Raw genomic sequence first — 22,000 nt, 5'->3', positions numbered from 1 at the left:
AAACATGAGACGAACCCTACAGCTGTTTGTTGGCACACAGACACTTCTTGTGTATACTATTTGCGCTTCATTTTTTATCTGTGGCTGTCTGCATATCTGTCAGTTAGAGCCCACTTCACTCTCACAGCCTATCCAGTCCTGCAGGATAAACACACACACACACACACACACACACACACACACACACACACACACACACACACACACACACACACAAGCTCGACAGGGATTGGTTCTCTATAGGTCAGCTTCCTTAGATCACAGCGAGCGATCAATGTGTTCACCGGGCCAATGGATGTGGGAAAGGGTAAGTATGTACTCAAACAGCACAGAGGGAGATGACAGAGGCGAAATAAGAGAGACGAAAGGGAATAATGAGAAGGAAGATGTGCCGTTAATACTGTTCTGCGGCTACAAATAAAACAAGGAATACATGGGGAGGGGATGAACGTTACATTCTGCCGTCTTCTTCTTCTGGTCTGAGCCTACCTTTGTCAGCACGGGTGATAAGCAGGTCCTGAGGCTCGAGAACATGCATCTGCTTCACCACCATGGTTTTGTCAAACACCTGCACCGGAGGCAGAACCTGCGTCTCTGAAACACAACACAAACATTGCGATAAAAACGTGGGTGCAATCTGAAAAATATGTTGTCCATGATGAGGTTAAAATATCTGTAAATACATGTTTGCACTGCATCACACGGGGCACCATTATATTGTTAATTGTGCCTTGTGTGATGCAGTGCAAAATATTTATATATAAATATTATATACATATACATATAAAGAAAATCCTTTAAGCAAGACCAATCAGACTGTGTGTCACTCACCAGCATTGGGCAAAGCTGGATCAGGGCCTGAAACGTGCACAAACATCATTATCACCATCATGTTTAGCTGTCGGGCCTCGGCATTCTGCTGAGCGCAAGTATTGAACGGATATGGATGGGTGGCTTTATTTTAGAGGACATAGGGAGGTATTGATCAGGAGTGACCTCACCATCCAGCAGCATGACTCCCGCTGTGTCTGTGGCAGCCAGCAGAGACTGACCCCAGGAGTCAGCGCACACGATCTCGTAGGGGAATGTGCTGCAGAACGACTGGGACTCCCATGGCTGCAGGATACATGCACATGCAAGCATATAGACACGTAGAGACACAGTTAATGCACTGCAGGAGGTTCTGTGCGTGTTGTGATTCAAAATCTCTGTTTGTGTCGTGTTTATATGAAAAAAATATATCAGGTATCAGATATCAGGCTCTACATGACTCAATGAAAAAAAGTGGATCGTTCTTTGGAAATAGTTCACATGCTTAAAAGAAAATACAACATTAAATGGCTTGTTAAGATGACAGTGTTGTGAAACGTCTCGAAGACAAGCTCTCACCTCTTTTCTGCAGAGGCCCGTGGTAACAAGGCTAGTCGGGGCGTCTCCTCTCACGATGGTCTTCAGCTTCAGAGCCTAAAGATGAAATGGCATCAAAGATATGACACACAACAGAGATATGTGTCAGTTCTGTGGCTGGCAGCGCTGGGTGCAGAAATATATACTCAGATCATTTATTCACATAAAAGCTCAAATAAAACAGTGTATAAATACACCAGTACTTTTTGAAATAATGTCAGGAAAATGACAATTAGTAAAGTTAGTGGGTGAAGCAGGGGTTCTTCTACGCAGAGGCTGTTGTAAATAAACACTGTGATTGATTCTATTTTAGTCTGGTGGTTGGCCATTGAGGGTTCGGTCCCCCTCCAACGGGTCACACAATACATTTGTGGGGTTGTGAGATTATAAATATGTAAGGAAAGAAGGACAATTTCTGCTACACAACATATTTATATTTATTTAACAAAAAAAAATTCTTTTCTTTGATCCAATTTGGGTGTTAAACAGTCAATTAAGTTGAGGGGGAAATGACTCTTTGGTGAAACTGCCAACAACTCACACAGATCTATAGACCGGCTAAAAATATTGGTAGTGAATGAAGCTGTATTGTCATTAAAAAAGCAGTGCATCTTTTGTGCTTCTCATATGTCTTTTAGAAAGTAAGATCTTTATCTGGAAAGTAACCGTAGCTGTCAGATCAATGAAGTAGTCATATAAAGTGGCATAAAATGGAAATACTGTTCTTAAGTGCAATGGCTTGATGACATGTTCAACATGTACTTGATATGAACATTTCCGGAAGAGACATATAAATCGTAGCCCAAGCACAGGATAAAGAAATATGTACTGCATATGAATCATGCATGAATGTGTTACAAGAAGGACAGCACTTGTCTCAGCTTGATAAACTAAGCTCTCTGTATTCCATCACTAATATCTAACCACCCTCCAATTGTTGACTGGCTTATTTAGCTGCTGTTAAAATGTGGCGACAGCTTACGTAGGTGGAGAGAATCTACACAAGCAGTGGTAACATAAAAAAAAGTGTCATAATACATCGGATAAAAGGTGTAATTTCCTCAAATTTCAAGTAGAAAACGGGAATGCTCAAGCAGCAACCATCTGATCAGATAGAATATTTCCAATCCAAGCTGCGCAGTTGGGCGTTTTCATTTACATATCTGCATAAACAGGCAATCTGGAGAAAATAACATCAATACCAAGCAACAGAAAGATGGCTTGTGAGTTTAGTTTACTCCGATGTCCATGAGAAACACATATTCTGTCTTATCAGGCATCCGTGATCGTGTTTAAGGTGCATCACACAATGAGCGAACATGCAGAGAGTCAGTTAAGTTGAGGACAAACGCCTCGTCTCTACAAAACTGGATAATCAACGACGTGTCTACCTTCCTTTGTTTTCACGCTTTACAGCACAACGCATCGATGCTTCGGCTTTGTGTTTGCGAGCAGGGAGAGACAGAAACGAGACAAACACGGCAAAGAACACAAAGAGTAACGAGAGAGAGAACAAGGGTAGAAAAAATAGAGATGATAAACAAAAAGGAAACAAGAGAGGAAGAATGACAATACGCGTCAAATAAGTTTCAACAACTGAGAGGAGTGATGATGAAGGCACGGATGACTCTCTCAGGGTTATTAATAAAAAAGGAACATTTAGATTTCTCCGTTTGGAACCTGGTTTGTGAGCTGTTGTGCAGCTGTTTAATTTGTCTGGCCTGCAAGATTTTATTCGCAGACACATTTCTCCCGGGGCTTTAAGACACAATCAGAGATATTTAGCTGAGGTAATAAAACAGGATCACGTGCAGGATATCACATCACAGCGAGCTGCACATTTGTCCGAAAGAAGCTCACAAACAACCTGATACCAACCTGAAACCTGAAACACTTCTTACTCTGTGTTTTCAGTCTTTGTTCCTGTGTAATTATAGTTACGTCAGCACCCAGAACAGAGGTGTAATGACCATTACATCAGCTGGATAATGACTACTGGACTCAGCCAGCTCAGACACCTACTCTTATATCATCGCTCCACCCTTACCCTCCTGGAAACAAGTGTCCACCTCACTCGACTGTCCGTCAGCACACAGCTCTTAAAGGACTTCAGTGTGGCACAAAGAGTCACAGCTTCCTCATAAATGATACAGGCCAGTTTTAAAAGACACATGTAGTTCCTCCTATTGCAGTTTCTCTATTTGGCTCATCGTTGTGTCAGAATTGAAGAAATGCACTGGTGCTGGTGGAGAAGTGTGTGCGAGGCTCACGATAATGTTTCTCAGCTTGGACAGGAAATCACATTGTGGATTAAGCTCAAAAGCTTAAGTGTTCTCCACAATGAGCTGATGAAGTCTGAAATGAATACTTGCAGACACTTCTCAGTGCTGACAAAGTTAACGCCTGCTGCCTTTTTTTGTGGCTTAAAAAATATAATATAATAATATAATATTGTCCTAAAACGACAGCAGAATCAGCCAAAAATAAGATATTAAAGCTAGGCTCTATTTGTACTAAACAAGCAAATAAAAAAATGTATCTATCCCAAAATATCAGTTTTGAATAGGGATGCAATACAAAGGTTTACATATTCATTATTATATTACATATTTTGTCATACTATTTTTATGAAAAACATATATTTTGTTAGTGTAGACTAAAACAGTGTTTTCTTGCTGTAATCATTCCTTCTGTTCATATCAACCATGACGAGATTCCCTTATGAGTCTTAAACAGTTTAAGTTAGACAAAGTCCTGCAAGTGAGTATCTTCTAAAGTTACAGAGGTTTTAGCCAAAAATCTCTCCGTCTTACAGCAGTGTTTCCTTGTTGTCCTGCTTTAGAGAGACAATCAGAAAACTATTCTGCAAGAAGACTAAAAACTTTTGGACTAAAAAGACTACAAAAAATAAACAAGTTTAGAAGATTCCTCCTTTATTTTACTATCAGAGACTGATAAAACTGTGTTTGAGCCTCAGTAATTCTTTTCTACTGTCAGTCCTGTGTGACCTTTTACTTTAAACGATATGTTCACTCCAAACATGAAGACAGGGACTATGCTTTCTTTTCATGAGTTTCCATCTACTTCAGCTTTTTAGGAGAATGCTGGAAGGCTGATTTGCTGTGAAGCTCCAGAAATGTTTTGCGGACCACGAAAAATCCACCTGATATTCTGTCATCATGGAGGTGAGCAGATGATGTCTGAATTTTCATTTTTGGGTGAATACAATAGCGACAAACCAGTGAAATGATATGGTCATGAAAAATGTGGTATGTAGACGTGACATGATTTCTTCCCTCAAAAGATATTCATTTTAAAATTCAATATTTAATTTATCATAGATCATAATTTAATTTTTTATTAACATTTGATTAACTTGCTGATGTTATGCTCATCGACACCAGTAATTAACACCTGTGTTTGTGATGGGTGTGTGTGTCTTGGTTTAACAGGTCTCTTTGTCTGGGTGTGTATCCTGGTTTCCTTGTATTTATGTGCTGAGCTCCTATTTGGCTGTTAGCACTATGTGTGTGTGTGTGTGTGTGTGTGTGTTTATCACATCCTTACCTGCCCTATTCTGACAAATTCAGCCTGTCGTGCCTCTTCTTTCTTGCGTGCTGACTTTGGAGACTCGGGCAGCACGTCGCTGAAGGACCGCCGGTTTAACATGTTCTGGGGAGAAAAAGGAACCTAAACGTGGAACATCAACACGCACGCACACACACACACACAGAGGGAAAAAGAAAGCAGAAGGGGGTCTTAGAAACTGACCCTGGCAGGGGGTGAGAACAGCAGCAGTGAAAACTAAGTCGTGTTAGGAGCAACAGTGAAAGGAGGGGGGGCGAAAATAACAAGAGAAATAAGAACAAAAGTGATGTGAGGAGAGAGAGCCCTGCTGAGAAAGTCAGCATTGCAGTAGTATCCAGTCGGTGTGGTGCAGTATGCAGAGGCAGACCGAGGGCTGCAGTGGAAACAGCAGAGCAGCATTGGCTACAGTGACTGAAGTGACAAGGACGAGACAACTTGGACAGCCAAAGAATGCACAAGGATAGGACCCTGCACAGCTGCAGACTGGTGGTCAGCCGTACCTTGTGCAGGTCAGGCATGAGGTCTTGGTACAGCGAGCGGATCAACATGTCGAGGGTCCGCTGACGCTTCTGGGCAAACGTTGGCGTCTCCAGTGTGGCTTTCTCTCCATTGATTACTAGAGGACACGAAGTCGAGATCAGATTAGAAAAACTGGAAAATGATGATGATGCAACTTTATTGTCCATGTATTGTTTTTTATTCTTACATTTGACTAATAAAAAGTCCCTGAATTCTTGGTGATCAGTAAACACAGGCGGAGATGGGAGAGGGGGTCCAAACAGTGGAACGCTCTCCTCTGAAAATATCTTCAACCTGTGACAAAGAGCAGATATATGATGTCGCTCTTACACTTAGAATGGATAACATCAGCTCGACTTCAGCAGGTGGCCAATTCTTACATATTGCACCTTAAGGGGCACATATAAAGACACCACAAAAACAATCAGGAGGTGTTGGCAGTTGGAATTCAAATACGTTTTTTAAGGTTGAGAAATGTAAAGGCTGGTTTGGAACAACGTGAACTACAGCTTTAGTCAAGACACTCACCTGTAACTGTCATTCTGGCTATTATACCTAACTAATGCAAAAATATCTGGAAGGTGAGTAAAGGAAAGATTGATTATACAGGATCACACAAGTGTTGTAGGACTGATGTGATATCTGTTCAACAGCCGAACCTTCTCGTCCTGATTACCACTTCATTCCTCTGACAGTCGTCATCCGCGTAAAGGATACGGGTGAAGTGTGATCGGATCATAGACGGTTTGAAGGACGACGATGCGTCATCCCCTTCCTGGAATACTATGGTAACAATGTCGTTTCCAATGTGCCTCTTTCTCTCCACCTGCCAGTGAGAAAAAGACCAAAGAGACACAAGATGAGGAATAACTGGAAATTTCCATTTGAGTGGCCTGGGATTCATGTGTGTGGGGACGTGTCTTTAAATCTGGATTCACTGATTTTTAGGGGTCACTTTGAGGACAACAGACAAAGTGTAAACACAACACTGAAGTATTAAAAAGTTTTTAAAATGAACAAGTAAGCAAAGAATTGCCTATATTTACATCCAGAGGACACATTTATAATATGGTAAGTCTGTTCACTTGATACTTCATTGACTGTTAACCAACAATGCAATGCTTTATAAACTATTTATTGAGAAAAACGCAAAACTGGCATTCATTTGGAGTGTTTCTGCGCAGATGATAAATCTAAGTACAATATTCAGACTGATATGAGCTGTGAGCTGTAAAAGCCAAAACTATTGGCTGAAAGATGCTAAATCACTCCGTAGAGCTGATGGGACAATTGACTGGTTCAGCATTATAGGCAACACATTTCATAAAACATGAAGTCATTTTATTCACTGTTAACATAAAAATATTGATTACAGCAGCTCTAAAGTTAATTAGTCTGCATCACTCCGTTGATGAGATACTGAGTGAGGCTGCGGTGTGAGGTCGAGGGTGTGACTCACCACCACGAACACTAAACACGCTTTCTGAAGCCATGATAATTTCCTCTCTTTGATCGAAAAACTTCAGAGGCAGCAAAATCAAGAACATCTACTGCACTAACTCCTGACCCACTCACTTGTTTTGTCACCTCTGTTTTGCTTTTTAGTACATTTTTCCTGCCACTCGTATTCTCCCTGTTGACTACAATTTCACTTTTGTCAATCCAACACTTTGTTTCATAGATGGACATCTTTAACAGCCACGACCTCAAGGCTTGAAGCGAACTAAAGTCAAAATTGACCCTTGACCAACTCTGTTTCATGACAACGTAAAAAAAAAATCAATAAATAAAACCTGCATTACCATCAAATTTGCTAAGGAAATCATGGTCCTCAGAAGATGAGTCAATCATCAACAGGCACACACACATTCATGGGTTTTTATAAGTGCTAGATAACAATAACCATCACAGAGTGAGGTAAAAATACCTACATGCAAAGGTCATAATTTTGTCCATGTACGTATTTATTTTTAATATTTCCTCAGAGGAATCCTTAAGTATTTAATTAACAAATGATATCTCTTCTAGTGCCTCTATCCAATCATACTCTACAATTACAGTATACCGAATCAATACAAGAAATACCAATATCTAAAACACATTTTGCGATGATATTAAAAAGCACAATCATGCTCCCCAGAGGATGGACCATTCTGGAAACCTTAGGTGCTCCTCTATGGCTACAATCAGGCCACAATTTGAGATAAACCCCTTTGAATTTAATAAGGCATAGTTTTCTTCCATGAATTCTAGCCCCACTAGTAGTGAGGCTAAACACATAACAAAAGCATCAGGATGCTATTCTTTTACATCCACCACTTTTGAATTGTGACGTGAAACTCACACCACAGCATCACCGTTTACGCTGAGTGGCTTCATGTTCCATAATGACTCTGACATGAAGTACCAGCACAGACTGTTCCTTTTTATTGACCGCCACAATGTCTTTTTTATCTTAAGAAGAAATCCAATTATGTGTCAGATCTGCTAATCTCCAGCACTTTAAAATCATACTCGCTAATATTGGCATTACAGAATGGAGCGCTGCAGTAAAGCAATAATGTCCTTTTCTCTCGCTCTTCTTCCAAAAGTGAGCACATTTTGCCGGGTTAGCTGCTATTGTACTGGTCTCCAATCAGTGTGCTGTTTAAGTGGGGTCTTTTCTCTGCAGAATGACGGATAGATGAAGACCCGTGACTGATGTACAATTTAACTTTCTGCAATTTCTCTAATAACAGTGTGCAGAAGTGCAAGAGATGTCTAATCTTCGGGCAATGATGGTGGTAAGTGAAGGGAGAAAGAGAAAGACATTTTTATCTGAAGTCTGCAGCATTCAGTTCAGTTTCTGTTTCTTTTGGTTAAGTCAACGTTATTAGTATATTATTATTATTATTATTATTATTATTATTATGGTATTATCATTATTGTTATTATTATTGTTATTATCATTATTATTATTAATAATATTAATAAACAATACTTAAAGTCAACAGCCACACTAGCAGTTCTGTGAGATGGCAGAATGGTTCACCACATTTTCAAGCAAGCACTAGTCATAAAATGGGCTGATTAGAAGGTCCTTTTTTGACATTTTGACCAAACGTTATTACAATACATCCTCGGGAGAACATGAATGTCTGAGCCAAACCTTAAGGCAATCCATCTGATAGTTGCTGATACTTTCCCTCAAAACCATATATGTAAAACTCATGGTGGCACTTGAGAAAAAGTCAAGGGGCCACCAAGAGCTATAGGATTCTTCCTCTTGGGACCATGAATGTCTTTACAAAGATGTTTTACTGGATAAGTGCAAGCTTTAACCTGCTGGCGGTGATAAAGGGAGTGTGGTTCATCCTCTAGGGATCATGAATGTCTAAAACATTCAATTCAATTCTGGGACAAAGTGATGACTGCCATCCCTTTAGAGAAAATAAAAACTCTACAACAAGACGACACACAAATACACATCAAGCCACCCACCTGCTGTTTGTTCTCTTTAGAGTAGGGTAACATGGTGGACACATGGAACATGAGCTCATGGCCCTGATACACTGTGTAGATGGACTTAATTCCTGTAGTGTCATCTGCAGGTAAAAATAGAACAAACATATCAAAAGGGATTTTCTTCAGAGTTGTATCAATGAAGTGTGATTCAGCAGATGTGGGCTCTCTTACTCTTGGTGTCTAGCCCTCCACGGTAACCTGCCCATCCCTGCAGCGTAATGGCATCACCCAGCAGATTGAGAAACTTATCGAAGCCCTCACTTCCCGTCTCTGAAACAAACCAACAAACAAACAAACAAACACAGGACTCTTGACTTGGGATATCTTCTATTGCAGTACATACTGCTTTGATACGGTGACGGTTTGACATATTGGGGACCACACTTTGGTTTTCAAGAGGAAACAGCTAGTCTGGCTCTGTCTAAAAGTAATTAATCAGTCTGATAGAATCTCTAAAACTTTCATCTTTTAGAAAGAAACACTTTAAATGTTAACTACTGAGCTTGTGAGGAGCTGGTAGGTCTGTTGCCATCAAGTTAAACTGACTGCTGGCCTCCAGGTTTTTCTTCTTGCTTAAATTTTTAGTGAGTTTTCACAAAGACAGATAGAACAGCACCTGTCCATTCACTTTACCTCCATACGAAAGAGGGATAAATTAAAATAAAATCGATCTTCTCATCTACCTCTCAGTAAGAAAGGGACTAAAGGGTATTTTAAAAAGTTTGGACACTGGAAACATTGAGTATAGAGGGATTTACCATTGCTAAACATCTCGTCATCTGTGAGCTGTCCGTCTTTGGCAAACAGGACGCCAAATTTAAAGTTGACGGAACCCTACAAAAATAACAGTTGGATTAAAATTGTGAAAACAATTTACAAACACACATTTAATATGTTTTCCGTTTGACACACAGTGCTCTATAGTGAAGGCCTTTACACACATTAATTCATTCGTCAATTTTTTCTTTCAAATACGCCAAGTAAGCGTCAATTTAATCAGAATGCATTTTTTTGAGCTTCCACACTAAGAATTAAGACATCAGCCAATCTTTTTGTGCGAAAGTGGACTTCACTTTACAACTATAGACAATGGTGGACCTGTTGACTGTTTATGTTGGTCATCACACCGTATTGTATGACAGAAGACACAAAATTATCAACCATAATGTAACAAAGATGACTTGGGATGAGTCATCTCGACTGCTCCCCTGCATACAGACTGCCGCATCTATGAAATGAAGCTGCGACACCAATCTGTGCTGCCTTCAAATCCACCAGACTTCTTTGATAAAAACAGTCATTTCATTTTTAAATACTGCTACCTTGATCAATTAGATTGTTTGTAACTTTGGTGTTTTAATCTATAAATACATCTGAGCGGACCGGACCGAACTGGAGCCCCGGGATAGACAGCTCAGGTCAACCCAGTGAAAGCGACCTTTCTCTGCGTGTCAGCGAGCCGGTCAGTGCTGCAGTGTGAGCGCAGAGACCCGCGGGATCCTCCATCCTGCCAGGTCGGCGGTATGTATCATTTCAATGTGATAATGTACCTTTGCTGCAAATTCCCACATTGGAGCGCGCGTCCCGTCGGTGCAAATAGCTTCGGAGCGACACATTTTGCAGGTGAGTATTTTGCATTTTTGTGTCAATTATTTGTCACATCCCTAGTGTGTGAAGGCCTTCAGACATGTACATAGAGAATGATGTAAAATGTGAGAAGAAAGACACACAAAAGGCATTTAAAAGTGTGAATTATCAGCGTCACCATCCTTAAGAAAGAAGAACATAGATACACAGAGAGAAAATAAACAACATGATATAATGCAAATAATTTAAACTCCTTTCCCTGCGAGATATAAGACAATAGCAGGGATTGTTTTTCAACAGTATGCCAGCGACTTAACCAGATAAAGGAAATAAACAAAAGGGTATGTTATAATGTGTGTACGGGGAAGAAAGAAAAAGAAACCGAACAAAAGGGCTTAAAGAAAGTGGTCTCCAACCTTGAAAACAAATGCTCTGTTTGCTATAAAACCAATCAACATCTAAGCTTAAACTGTATTGGAAAGCAGTTTCAGCCCCTACCTCCTGTTCCTCCAACACCAGCAGATCCTGAGGAAAGAGGACATAACAATTATCATTCACACTGTCCAGCACTCCAGGTAGAGATGACACAGCCCGAGGATATAATACAGTTCAGATGCTGCTGATCAGACCCGGTATGAAACGGACCGAGGGGCTACATTTCATTAAGAGCTGGCAGATGCTAAGGGTGCTACTCTCACCTTCTGAATCTCCGGGTTGAGGATCTCCCTGGGGCCTTTCTCAAACCTGTCCATGTTCATTGCACTGGGGGTGAGGAGAGGAGGTAAAGGAGGAGTGGAGGGAAGTAGAAATGAGAAACAGAGAATGGGGGTGTTTAGGATCGATGGAAGACAAATAGCCCAAAGTGTTACACAGAAAAATGAGCAGGAGACTTGATACGGGGAATTTCTCATCCCACTTGTTCCATTTGTTCTCATTCAGAGTTTGAGTGGTGACACTGCTCAGCCTGAGGAATTTTTTATCTCCTGTTTCAAGCCTCTTTTTACATCCTGTTACTTGTCACTGACGAAATCTGCTACGGGGAAATCTAACAGGAAGATAAAATACAAGTGTTCTTCCATAAATGCGAGATTATGATGTAAATATTGGACAAACTGTGAGAGCAGCGTTGCCAGATTTAGCAGATTTCTGAGAAACATGGTCACTCTTCTACTATTTTTGGCTGTTTTCCCCCACTGTAAAGTTAAAATTCATTCCTCACACCTCTCCGCCAATTAGTATGATTGAAACTGACATGACAAGAGCAGGCAATCAAAAATGACTGAGGCAGAAACTATCAGTCAATTAATAAATTAGATAAACAGATTCATTATCAGCTGATATCTTGATATGTGATTACATTCTTAGAGTATAAAAATGCTCTACATTCTCCAGTGTCAGCTTTTTTAAATGTGAGGATTGGCTGCTTTTTTTGTCTTTCTTACTGTTGGACAAAAAAAAAAAAGGTCTCTTAGACTATTTTTTAAATAGACATATTCCATAATTTTCTACAATGTAAGAGACAAAATCTATGATAACTGGAAATGGATTTGATGGAATACATTTTTTATATCCTAAAAAAAACCCTGAGACCAGTATCATTCTGTACTGGAGACTTTTAAAGAGAATACAATTTCTTTGACATCTCCATATAGGGGAGTAATGTTTCATTGAGTAACTGTGTCGTTTTTATAGAAGGAGTGTACCTCCTGTGCCTTGACATAAGAACTTTGAGGCTCTCATTGGACTATTTGGTGTCAGTCACATCTGGCACCTCTCCTCAGCAGCACGAGATAGCCAACAATATTGATTCTTTAAACTGTATTGTAAAGAGTGAATGGACTGTGTCGACTCAGAGCTCAAGGCTGCGCTTCTCACCTGAGGATGGACTTGACTGATAGTGTTTTGGTCGGGCTGTAGGGGAGGCTGATCTTCAGAGTGCCCTGAGCGAACAAAAAAAAATGACACAGATCAGAGATCAGAAACTCTGGAAGCACAATGGGCTTCAGTAGATCTCTCAGAGGAGTCACTTTCGTCCAACCCGTTGGTCTTTTCCAAAAGAATATCCTGCAAACTCAGAATTGCCTGAACTAAATTCACAGCACACAGCATATTTTTCAATCAGTCCTAGAATAATTACGGAGAAACGAATTAAACCAGAGCAGTTCAAGACAAACAAAGTTGTTCTGCTCGACGACAACAACATCCTGTACCAGTTAGGGTCTCAGAGGAACAGGATAAATCAATGTGATCAGGCAGCGGAGGTGCACCGCCCTAATCAGGTTCCAGATGAGGCTGGAGACCAAAATTAGATCCAAGCTATCTTGGTCATGAAGCTGAGTCACCACACTACAAACACACAACAATGACACATGCATCTCACGCACACACACACTCACACACCTACGCAAGCCGTGACTCAAAGGTATATTAGCGAAAGGCCCTCAAGGTGCCAGTTTGTGCCCTCTCATATTTAGATCCCAGAAAAGGTGCGACCTAAGATTATGTACACAATGATGCATCACAATTAAGAGTATCACAGTGTAATATATGATACTGATCAGTCACAGCCGCTATTCATCTGCAGGAGCCGGTACTTTTGCGGCTTAAATACTTTGAGCTGATAAAACTTTATTTAAAAGGCGCTCTGTGGACCGTTCTTGTAAACAAACAGAAGTTACGTCCTCCGTAAAATTCATTGTGTGTATCCTTGAGGTCTTGAGTGCTGAATGCACTTTCTACCTCATAAAACAGTTGCAAAGCTGTTTTTTTTAAATCATACATTGATCACACCCATGTTTACTCGCTAGTCATCTCTTTCTTTCCTTTTTTAGGGCACTTCTGTGTTTCCTGGCATTAAATAAACTGCTTTGTGGTTTTACTGGAGGTTCAAAACACCGGAGGGAACCTTTGAGGAGAATTTTAAATGCAATATTTCTCCACTTTGACTCAATAACGCAATAAACATCTTTTTGCTCTAAGTTATCATTCTGAAGTTAATACCGATTCAGATTCAGTCTGCCACCGGGCTAGATTTTTCTGATGAATAATGAAGGCTGAATTACGGAAGAGAACTAAAAACAGGAAGAGGCATGCTTTTCCCCAGTCGCTAACCCCGGATAACTGTGGGAACTCTACACTGTGCATATTCACAGGACCGGCTGTTATAGTCTGCCTTTTCATAGCACTGAGATTTGAGTTTTCTAGGTTGAACTGGGATTCTTACGCCTGCTAGCGGTAGCCATGTTGCTAACACCGACAGCAATACCACATGGAAACACTTAAAACAGTTCTTCACTTCTTCGACCACTGTTGTGAGGAGCGATGGTGTTGAACTCACCGTCTTCCTCCAGAGGATGGCTCTGTACTGAGGAACCCGCTGGTTGTTCTGGTCTGAGAGGACGACTGACAGGTAGAAGGGATTCTTCTCTGCGTCCGTACCCACATAGTTCTGATGGACTGAGGGAGACAGAGATAATATACGGATAAGATTGTGTGGACATCATAATGAACATTGTAGTTTGCCTAAGGTAGAAGGCTCTTTTTCCTCATATTTGCCATCATCATCATTGCTAACCATCCCTTTCATCCCCTCTGTGTCTTGGCCTGTCTTCCTCTGCCTGTTTTGTCCTCCTTCCGATCCTTTCTTTCATTATTTTCTGCCTCCCTTTCACTTATCCCCCCCCCAATCCTCCAGTTTTCTCTTCCAGACAAAGATCTCCTGACGACACCAGCAGAGTCACACATTCATGCCTCTGTCTCTTCGGTTGACAGGGCAACATCCTCAGAAACAATGCCGAACAGACCTCCAAACCCAATTAGACGCAGGATCTCTGCCTGCGACGCTGTCCCTCTCTTTTGTCCTCCTCTCATGCTTTCTTTTCCTTGATTGTTTCCTTTATTTTTACAATTTCCCCCTTCCTCCTCGGTTTGGTTTTTGAGCTCTCTTGATTCTGCACTAGCTGTGTTTTTACGTTCCAGGTAAAGAACGACTTTGCAGGACTATTGCAATTTCATCCTCATTAGCTTAGACGGCTTTCCTCTGTGTGAGACGGAAGCCTGTTTTAATCAACAGGGATTATCTTCGCACTGGATGTGAGGCGAGGGGGAAACAAACTTTTTTACTATTCTTCACCTTATTTTGAAGAAATGTATCTGGTTTTTGCACTAACTGGACAATTTCACATACCCATATTTATTATTATTAACACACTGCCATACTGCTTACAATTAAAACAGTGCTTAAAACAGTGTTTATATGCAATGTATATGAGTCTATTTCTATTTCTTACTTTTTAATTGTATTGTTTATTTTTTTACTGTTATTATTGTTTATTACAATACCACTGTCCTTTGGCTGCTGTGATTAAGAACATTTCCCCGTTTGCGGGACAAATAAAGGAAATTCTGATTCTGATTCTGATTCTGAAGAAATTGATAATCCAAGTCATTGATTTGGATGCTTCTTTGAACAGGAAGTGCTAATGTTAGAGTCATTGGCCCTGAAGTTCATAATGTGTTGTGCTGTCGGCTCTGTTCAGGCTGTGAGACACAGATGGCTCAGCTGCAGTCCAAAGAGGTCGAGCCAACCTGCTGGAGACGTGGCTCTTTTTAAACTGCCCATACCATAACATGATCCGACTCTGTCTAGAGGAGAAAAATGCACTTCTTTGCTTCCACAGGCTGACTTTTCGCCGCCTTCACAATTATCTGCATCCATCTCTGTATCTGTCCTTTATCTCAACCTTTCAGCTGAAGGCATTCCTTCCTGATTCGAGCTGCAGTAAAGAAACCAGGACAATAATCTTTTGTTGCACGACTCGCTGGGCCGTCTACACCGCCAGTGTGTTAATGAGGATGGGCGAGATGATGAGGGTCAGAAAGGTGAACAAAGAGGATTTTTTTTTCTTAACAATCTCCATGACTGCTCTTGTGAATGTATCCTGCTGGCGTGCAGCACAACACTGGGCTCAATTGTGGAGGCGAACAGTCTGATCTTAATTGTCTTATCTTTTGGTGGTGAGGCTGGATGTCCTCAGTGGGCATCCTCCCTGGGTGGTGTATAGGATTATAGTGTCACTGAGTCTCTCAGTGGGGATATGGCTGGATGCTAACAAGTTCTGGCCTTCGCTGAAGAGTGGTGCAGCATGAGGATGAGGCTGACTTCATAAGATAAGAAGCGTCCTGTGGACCAGGGAGGAAATTCTGAGGATGTTTTATTTCTGCAGCATCTAAGAGAGCCAGCACATTGGCTCTGCCTTACCCTTTCTCCTTCTATCGAACATTGTGTGTGTTTAGTGTGTGTGTGTGTGTGTGTGTGTGTGTGTGTGTGTGAGCGCGCGTTTGTGTGTGTGTGTACAACAGAGCACAGCAGAGCAGCACTGACCTTTTCCCAGGAAGTATTTAAAGAACCATCTGGTGTGGTACTCTGGATTCTCCAGATGGACATCGGTTCTCCTCCAGGTTCCCGGAGTGTAGTCCGAGGTCTGTTTATCACATACACACAAAAACACACACACACACACGCCACGTTGTCATCATGATGGTCACAGCTTGAGTCGCAGCGGTCTTCTCTGCAGAAAACTGTTACACTATGCAGCAGTACTGATGATAATACCGGGCAGGGAATCAGGTACAGCCAGAGCCTGGACACGGTCAGTTACAGTCTGGCTTTATGCTTTTATTGTGGTATCACGATGGACATTATCCTGGAGAAAGTATTCTCAATAAAAAATGGAGGGTTTAAGATGTGTCTTATATAACATGACAACCTAAATCATACCAAGATTAGAGACAAAAGCAAGGGAGTGAGTCGCATTAAGACGGGCCCACAACGGACTCACACTGTAGCTGCTGTCATTAAAACAAGTGGTCAGTTCGATAGACTGAGGATTGAAAGTGTTTGAGGAAAGAGTCGATACGTTTCTCTGATCTCGTAATATGACTCTCAGGATATAAGACAGAGAGATGTCAGTATGTGATGAATTATTTCTTCGCTTCATATATATGAACTGGGTTGCTGCATTAATCATTGATATAAAATACATCTGAAAGTCTCTCAGTTTTCTGTGTTTCTACTATTACTAATGTATTGCAACTATTTTTATACGGAAGTCACTGCACTTTCACAAAGAAATCCACAGTCGCACAATTTAGTTACAGGAAATTAGGCATCATTTAATAATGTGTCATGAAAACAACACCAGGGTAGCTCGTGTTATTCAGTATACAGATATACTGAATAAAGCTATGGCCTCAGACATAACCGTCATTTCTGATTTATTGTCCATTGACTGAGGTCAGTGAGGGCAACATAGAGGGTAAGTAGATGGGCGCGGTGTGTTTTGTTGTATGTACCTCATCTGACGAGCCGTTCTCCACCCTGAAGCGTCCTGCCCTCTGAATGGCCCCATCTGCGTCACTGGAAATTAGCTGAGAGGGAGACGGAGAGACAAAGAGAGAGAGACAGAGAGACATTTAAAATTAGACACCTGACAAACCATGACTTGTGGCAGACAGTAATAAGCAGGTCCTAAATACATTAGAGGTGGCTATCACCAGCGACAAAAAGAGGAACCGTGGCCGATGCATCACCTCCATGTGATAACAGCCGCATGAGTCCGACTATAATGGGCCTAAAAACATATCTGTCTTCACGACTGTCTTCTCCTGTGTAGATTACCAACACTTCACCTAATCACTCAAGTCTTTGCAATGATTCCTCAAACTCCCTTCGCTGGTTAAAAAAAACCAAAACAGTTTTAATGCTCTACTTTTTTGTAATTCTTGCATCTACCACCCCCTACTTATCGGCCCAATTATCTGTCTCTTGCTGACTCACCTCTCCACTTCAGCATTGAAGAGGAGACAATATGAGAGCGAAATGGGACAGATAATGATAGAGGAAGAGAGAGAGAAACAAGAGAGGCCAGGGGAGGAGAGCAGACTGAATCCTGTGTGAGTCGGCTCACATAGCCTATAACTTGATTTTACTTTTTTGGGGGGGAAAGTGCACATTTTCTGGCTTACTTTCAAAGAGCTGAATGAGATTTAGGAGGTGGCTAAGCCAGTTTGTAACCTCAGCATGTCATATGTTTCTCTGTGATTCACTGATATAAAGACCCCTGCGTATACCTCGTGAGAAAAAGTCAATTTATAGCCATGCTAGTATCAGAGGTCAACCGCCATTTTGTTCAAGGGAAAAAAGGAGTTCAGACGCTCTTCATCATCATCAGATCAAAATCATTTAATCCAAATATTATCATGCTAACCTGTTAAAACATTTAACGGGCTAAACATGAGCATGTTGTCACTGTTAGCATGGTCTGATGTTGATGTTAGCATTGCTGTGCCAGTGATTCCAGCCTCCTGGTGATCTGGATGGATGCAGAGTTGTTCTATTGTTCCTAAAACTTTTCTGTCTACCTTTTGTGAAAACATTTAATCTTTCTGGAAAACAGTAGTAGGAAACGGACAGCTTTGATATCATGAAAATAACTATGGAGACGCATACAGTTGCTGGCTTATAGGGGAAAAATAGGTGTTTTAACATGGCAACACAACCAACACATTTTGTGTTTATTGATTTGTTGGAAGGTGGATATTGTTGGCGTTTTGGCAGACCCAAGCTAGCATAAGCTTATCGTTTCCTGGTTGAGATGATGGACTTAAGTTTTCATCATTTAACTCTTGGTAAAAGGCAAATAAGCCTATGTTATGCTAAGTAATCGTCTTAGTTTCTTATATTTCAACAAGTTCTCAGTCCCAATGCATCGAAGATGGCAGCTAGGTCTGTAACTATCCATCTACTCCTCTTGTGTCCTTATTGTAAGCAGAAAGTCTCCTGGTCAAATTTTCCAATAATACGCAATATGCAACATCCAGTTAGACTTATATAATCACTTTACATTCAAGTTAGAAACAATATTCTTGACACAAAAACTACTTGGTTAGGACTAGCCTCCAAAATGACTTAGGAAAAGATCACACTTTGGGTTCAAACAACTTAGTTTGGTCTCATAACATAGATTATATCATTTGTTAACTTACTTACGGTACATCAATTAAAAACAAATTAGGCTTGACGACGAACAACATGAACCACAGTCTCTGGCGGACAGGACCGGAGAAGGACCTACAGCGTGTCAAGCTTAAAAGTGCATGATCAGTTCTGCTGTATTTGATGGGCCAGAAATGAGAGGGGGCTTTTGAATTTATAATTCACCAGGTGTTTGTGCATGTGTGAGTTGGCTGCAGGTCTAGATTTCACATGATATTAAACCTATAACAATTGAACCAATACAGTTTGTTTTTTTTACCTGAACCTGGCTTGATTTGAGATGTATGAAAGCTTTTTTGTAGAAAACAGACACATTAAAGAAAGGAAAATAATTCAAATCAAGATGTTCCTGTGTTTTCTAAATGCAGTTAATTACTTCTGATACTGATCTCATCACTTGTAATGAGTCGAGTGTTTCGTCGGTCAGTGCTGCTGCTATCAGCTGACACTCAGCTGAGCGATTTGCCATCTTCTTGTAACCCCTGCAAATATCTACAAAACCCCCTTCAATCTATTCCTCGTCACATCCCATTTTCCCTTTCATCCCCCCAACACCATCGCACCGAATGATGTTTTGTTGCCAGGCAACGGAGAGTCTCTCCTCCCTTGTTACTCTGTCTCCTCCTGCCTCTCTTCCCTCTGTCTTTGCCCTCTGCTCTTTGACCGCCTCGACTGTCGTGCTCTTTTTTTTTCCGCTCCCCTCGCCGATAGAGGTCTCTGCTCTCCAGACGTGTACATTTAAAAAAAAAAAAAAACGGTGCTGGCATTGCTTTGTATATCCCTGCACACACTGTGATATGTCCAGATGGCCTGAAATCGTCCGAAGGAGCCAAACAAGAAGAGGATGAAAAGGAAGTTCCTGGGAGAGTAGGACTGAATACGGAAAACTGCTAAATGTACCTCTTAGTGCAACTGACCTCCAGGAAGTACAGACAGACACAATGAAACCAGGACTGATTATTGTCAGTATCGATTAATTTGCAGATTGTTTTCTTGGGCCTCGTCCTAGGTGGTATTTTACGGTCTAATTTTTTCCAGGCAATTGTTCAAAAACCCAGTGGTATTCAAATTACAATGATATAAAACAGTGAAAACTGGAAATCCTCATAATTCAGAGGCTGAAACACCAATTTTCTCGCAGTTTGTGTTTAGGAAGTGACTTCTAAGTGACACTAAGTGATAGTGTTGCAGTTTTGAAGCAGGACAGGAGAGAGCAGGCATAGACCAATACTATAAATATTGGAGCCTTCACCAATGTGTATGTATGCAAGTATCCCGTTAACGGTCAGATCAGACTTAAGCAACCTGGATTATGTGTTCCAATAAAAACCAGGATACTTCAGCATGTCGACACCTTATGCAGTTACCTGACCATTCTCTATCTTTGTCAGTGAAACAGAAAATCCGATGGATGGAAAGTAATGACAGTGATCATTATCATCCGGAGAACAATCTACTGCTCAACGGCAGCAAAATCAAGGAGCACATTGTTGATTTTAGAAAAAAGGAGGACAAAATCAGTAAGAAAAAACCCACTGCCGATGTCCACTTCACTTGCAATTACTCTTAATGACAACGTTTCAGTACTCAGACCTTCATCAGGTTATCTCAAAAAAGCAGACACCCCACCCTGTCTACAACAGTGGAGCTGAGGTGGAACAGGTGAACCGCTTTAAGCTCTTGGGAATGAACATCCCCAGAGAACCCATCATGGTCGTTGCACATCTCAAATTGTGTAACGGCAATTAAATTCATCTTGACTATTGAATATTACACTATGATATAATATAACAAAGGGAACATTTAAACTTTGATAGTGGCAATCATACAGTAAATTGTATTCATTCTCATTTTCTATTTTCTAAAGCCAGTGATGAGATTACGAATCTAACTCTGGCAAACTGCGCTCATTATCAGCTGTTGAGGCAGCTCACTTGGTACAGAAATGAGCAGCTGAAATGTTCAGGAATCAAAGGGACACCTGCAGGCACACGATCAGTGAACTGGATTCTCTGATCATGCGTACGGGGATATGAATAACCAGGGGAACCACGGTGCATGTAAATGTACCAACTGCCTCTGATAAGTTTGGAGTTTTCTTCCTCTGTCGCGGTCCATGCAAAAGAGCAAACAAATATCTGCGTGGATGGCACAACCTGTGCAAAAACTAAGCAGTGTTTATCAGTTTGCAGAGTGGGCGGTGTGGCCTGCACTTCACAGCAGCTCATTAGATCATGTCAAACTATACAATGATGAGGGAGAGTGCTGCGAGGGCACTTATCATGTGAAGAGAAAAGGGAGGGTTTAAGTCCTTTTCAAAAACATTCCCGTGTGCAAGCGGGGGTAAAACACCAGAGCTTTGACATTAAGAGTGAAATCATTAATAACTGTCACACTGACTTTATTGTTCGTGCTAAATTAAATCTGATATGCAGTCACCTACCGCAGTAGCAGGGAGATTAGAAAGCTCTCTAATGAAATTCTGCAACTCTGTGGCTAGGGGTCGACCGATGTGTTTTTTAAAAGCTGATTCCGATATGATAAATCGAAAACAGATATGCATTTGTTGTTGATTTAATTTACTTTACTTGAGTCATTCTAGTTTTTGCTACTTTATACCTCCACATTCTGCACATTTATTTAGTAGTGACTAGTTACTTTACTTTACACTTAACTAGAGCAGGCCGCCTAAGTACACTTGGCGACCCATTTTAGCATTTTATACTTAAATGTGGTACCCGTCCAACAACGCCTCCTATTCAATGTAGTCCTGCTTATGTTGTTTTGCACAAACTTGTCAGCGCGCCTGGTTGTTGCGATGCATGTCGGGTGTGATCGGCTGCACAGTTAACAATGAGCTTCCTCCACTAGCGGCTCACCTGCTGTTATGACTGTTGTGCTTTTGGGGGTGACTTTATAAAACACTCTGCTGACGAAGAAAGCAGATAATGTTGCCGTGAGAGTGAAAACAGAGAGGAGAGAGGGACAGCAAGGCGAGGCAAGCAAGTGTGTGCGCCTAAAGTCTCATGCTCCGGTTGTCAAACACTGAACACAGCAACTACCGACAATACCGCGATAGAAAGAACATTGATCAGATGAAAGAATATATATTTACATTAGTATAACACTGATTCCCTCCAGCCCTAAGGTGCACACAAGTAAAGCACTGGCTGCATTTTCTTCCCTTGCTATATATTGTATATAATGAGATAACACAACGCAGCCAGGCATGTTTACTGCAGGTGTGAGGCTCTGATAAACGGCAGAGAGGTTGCTGTGCAATAATTGGCTGTGTCTTAGGAGAGGCCTTTTCCCCTTTCATATGCATATTAATGGGGC

The 22,000-nt window shown here is 41.1% G+C and overlaps 1 protein-coding gene across 6 annotated transcripts in view; it reads right to left on the bottom strand.

Moving 5' to 3' along the window:
• Window positions 1–22,000, bottom strand: part of garnl3 (GTPase activating Rap/RanGAP domain like 3) — a 77,473-nt gene that overhangs the window by 15,736 nt on the left and 39,737 nt on the right. For 4 of the 6 annotated variants that reach the window (XM_030435239.1, XM_030435243.1, XM_030435240.1 and 1 more), the window contains exons 3-20: window positions 16,960–17,034; window positions 15,989–16,088; window positions 13,943–14,061; window positions 12,481–12,545; window positions 11,304–11,367; window positions 11,104–11,130; window positions 9,777–9,852; window positions 9,190–9,288; window positions 8,995–9,098; window positions 6,232–6,340; window positions 6,043–6,088; window positions 5,702–5,808; window positions 5,496–5,611; window positions 4,975–5,097; window positions 1,390–1,464; window positions 1,002–1,116; window positions 832–858; window positions 490–594 (exon numbers count right to left, since the gene is read on the bottom strand). In XM_030435239.1, the coding sequence (XP_030291099.1) occupies window positions 490–594; window positions 832–858; window positions 1,002–1,116; window positions 1,390–1,464; window positions 4,975–5,097; window positions 5,496–5,611; window positions 5,702–5,808; window positions 6,043–6,088; window positions 6,232–6,340; window positions 8,995–9,098; window positions 9,190–9,288; window positions 9,777–9,852; window positions 11,104–11,130; window positions 11,304–11,367; window positions 12,481–12,545; window positions 13,943–14,061; window positions 15,989–16,088; window positions 16,960–17,034 (1,552 nt within the window). The remainder of the gene's footprint in view (window positions 1–489; window positions 595–831; window positions 859–1,001; window positions 1,117–1,389; window positions 1,465–4,974; window positions 5,098–5,495; window positions 5,612–5,701; window positions 5,809–6,042; window positions 6,089–6,231; window positions 6,341–8,994; window positions 9,099–9,189; window positions 9,289–9,776; window positions 9,853–11,103; window positions 11,131–11,303; window positions 11,368–12,480; window positions 12,546–13,942; window positions 14,062–15,988; window positions 16,089–16,959; window positions 17,035–22,000) is intronic. The other 2 variants (XM_030435244.1, XM_030435241.1) reach the window with 1 other exon arrangement.

This window comes from Sparus aurata, chromosome 12 (genome assembly GCF_900880675.1).
Source record: "Sparus aurata chromosome 12, fSpaAur1.1, whole genome shotgun sequence".
NCBI classification, from domain to species: domain Eukaryota; kingdom Metazoa; phylum Chordata; class Actinopteri; order Spariformes; family Sparidae; genus Sparus; species Sparus aurata.
This window is presented reverse-complemented; position numbering and strand designations above follow the sequence as displayed.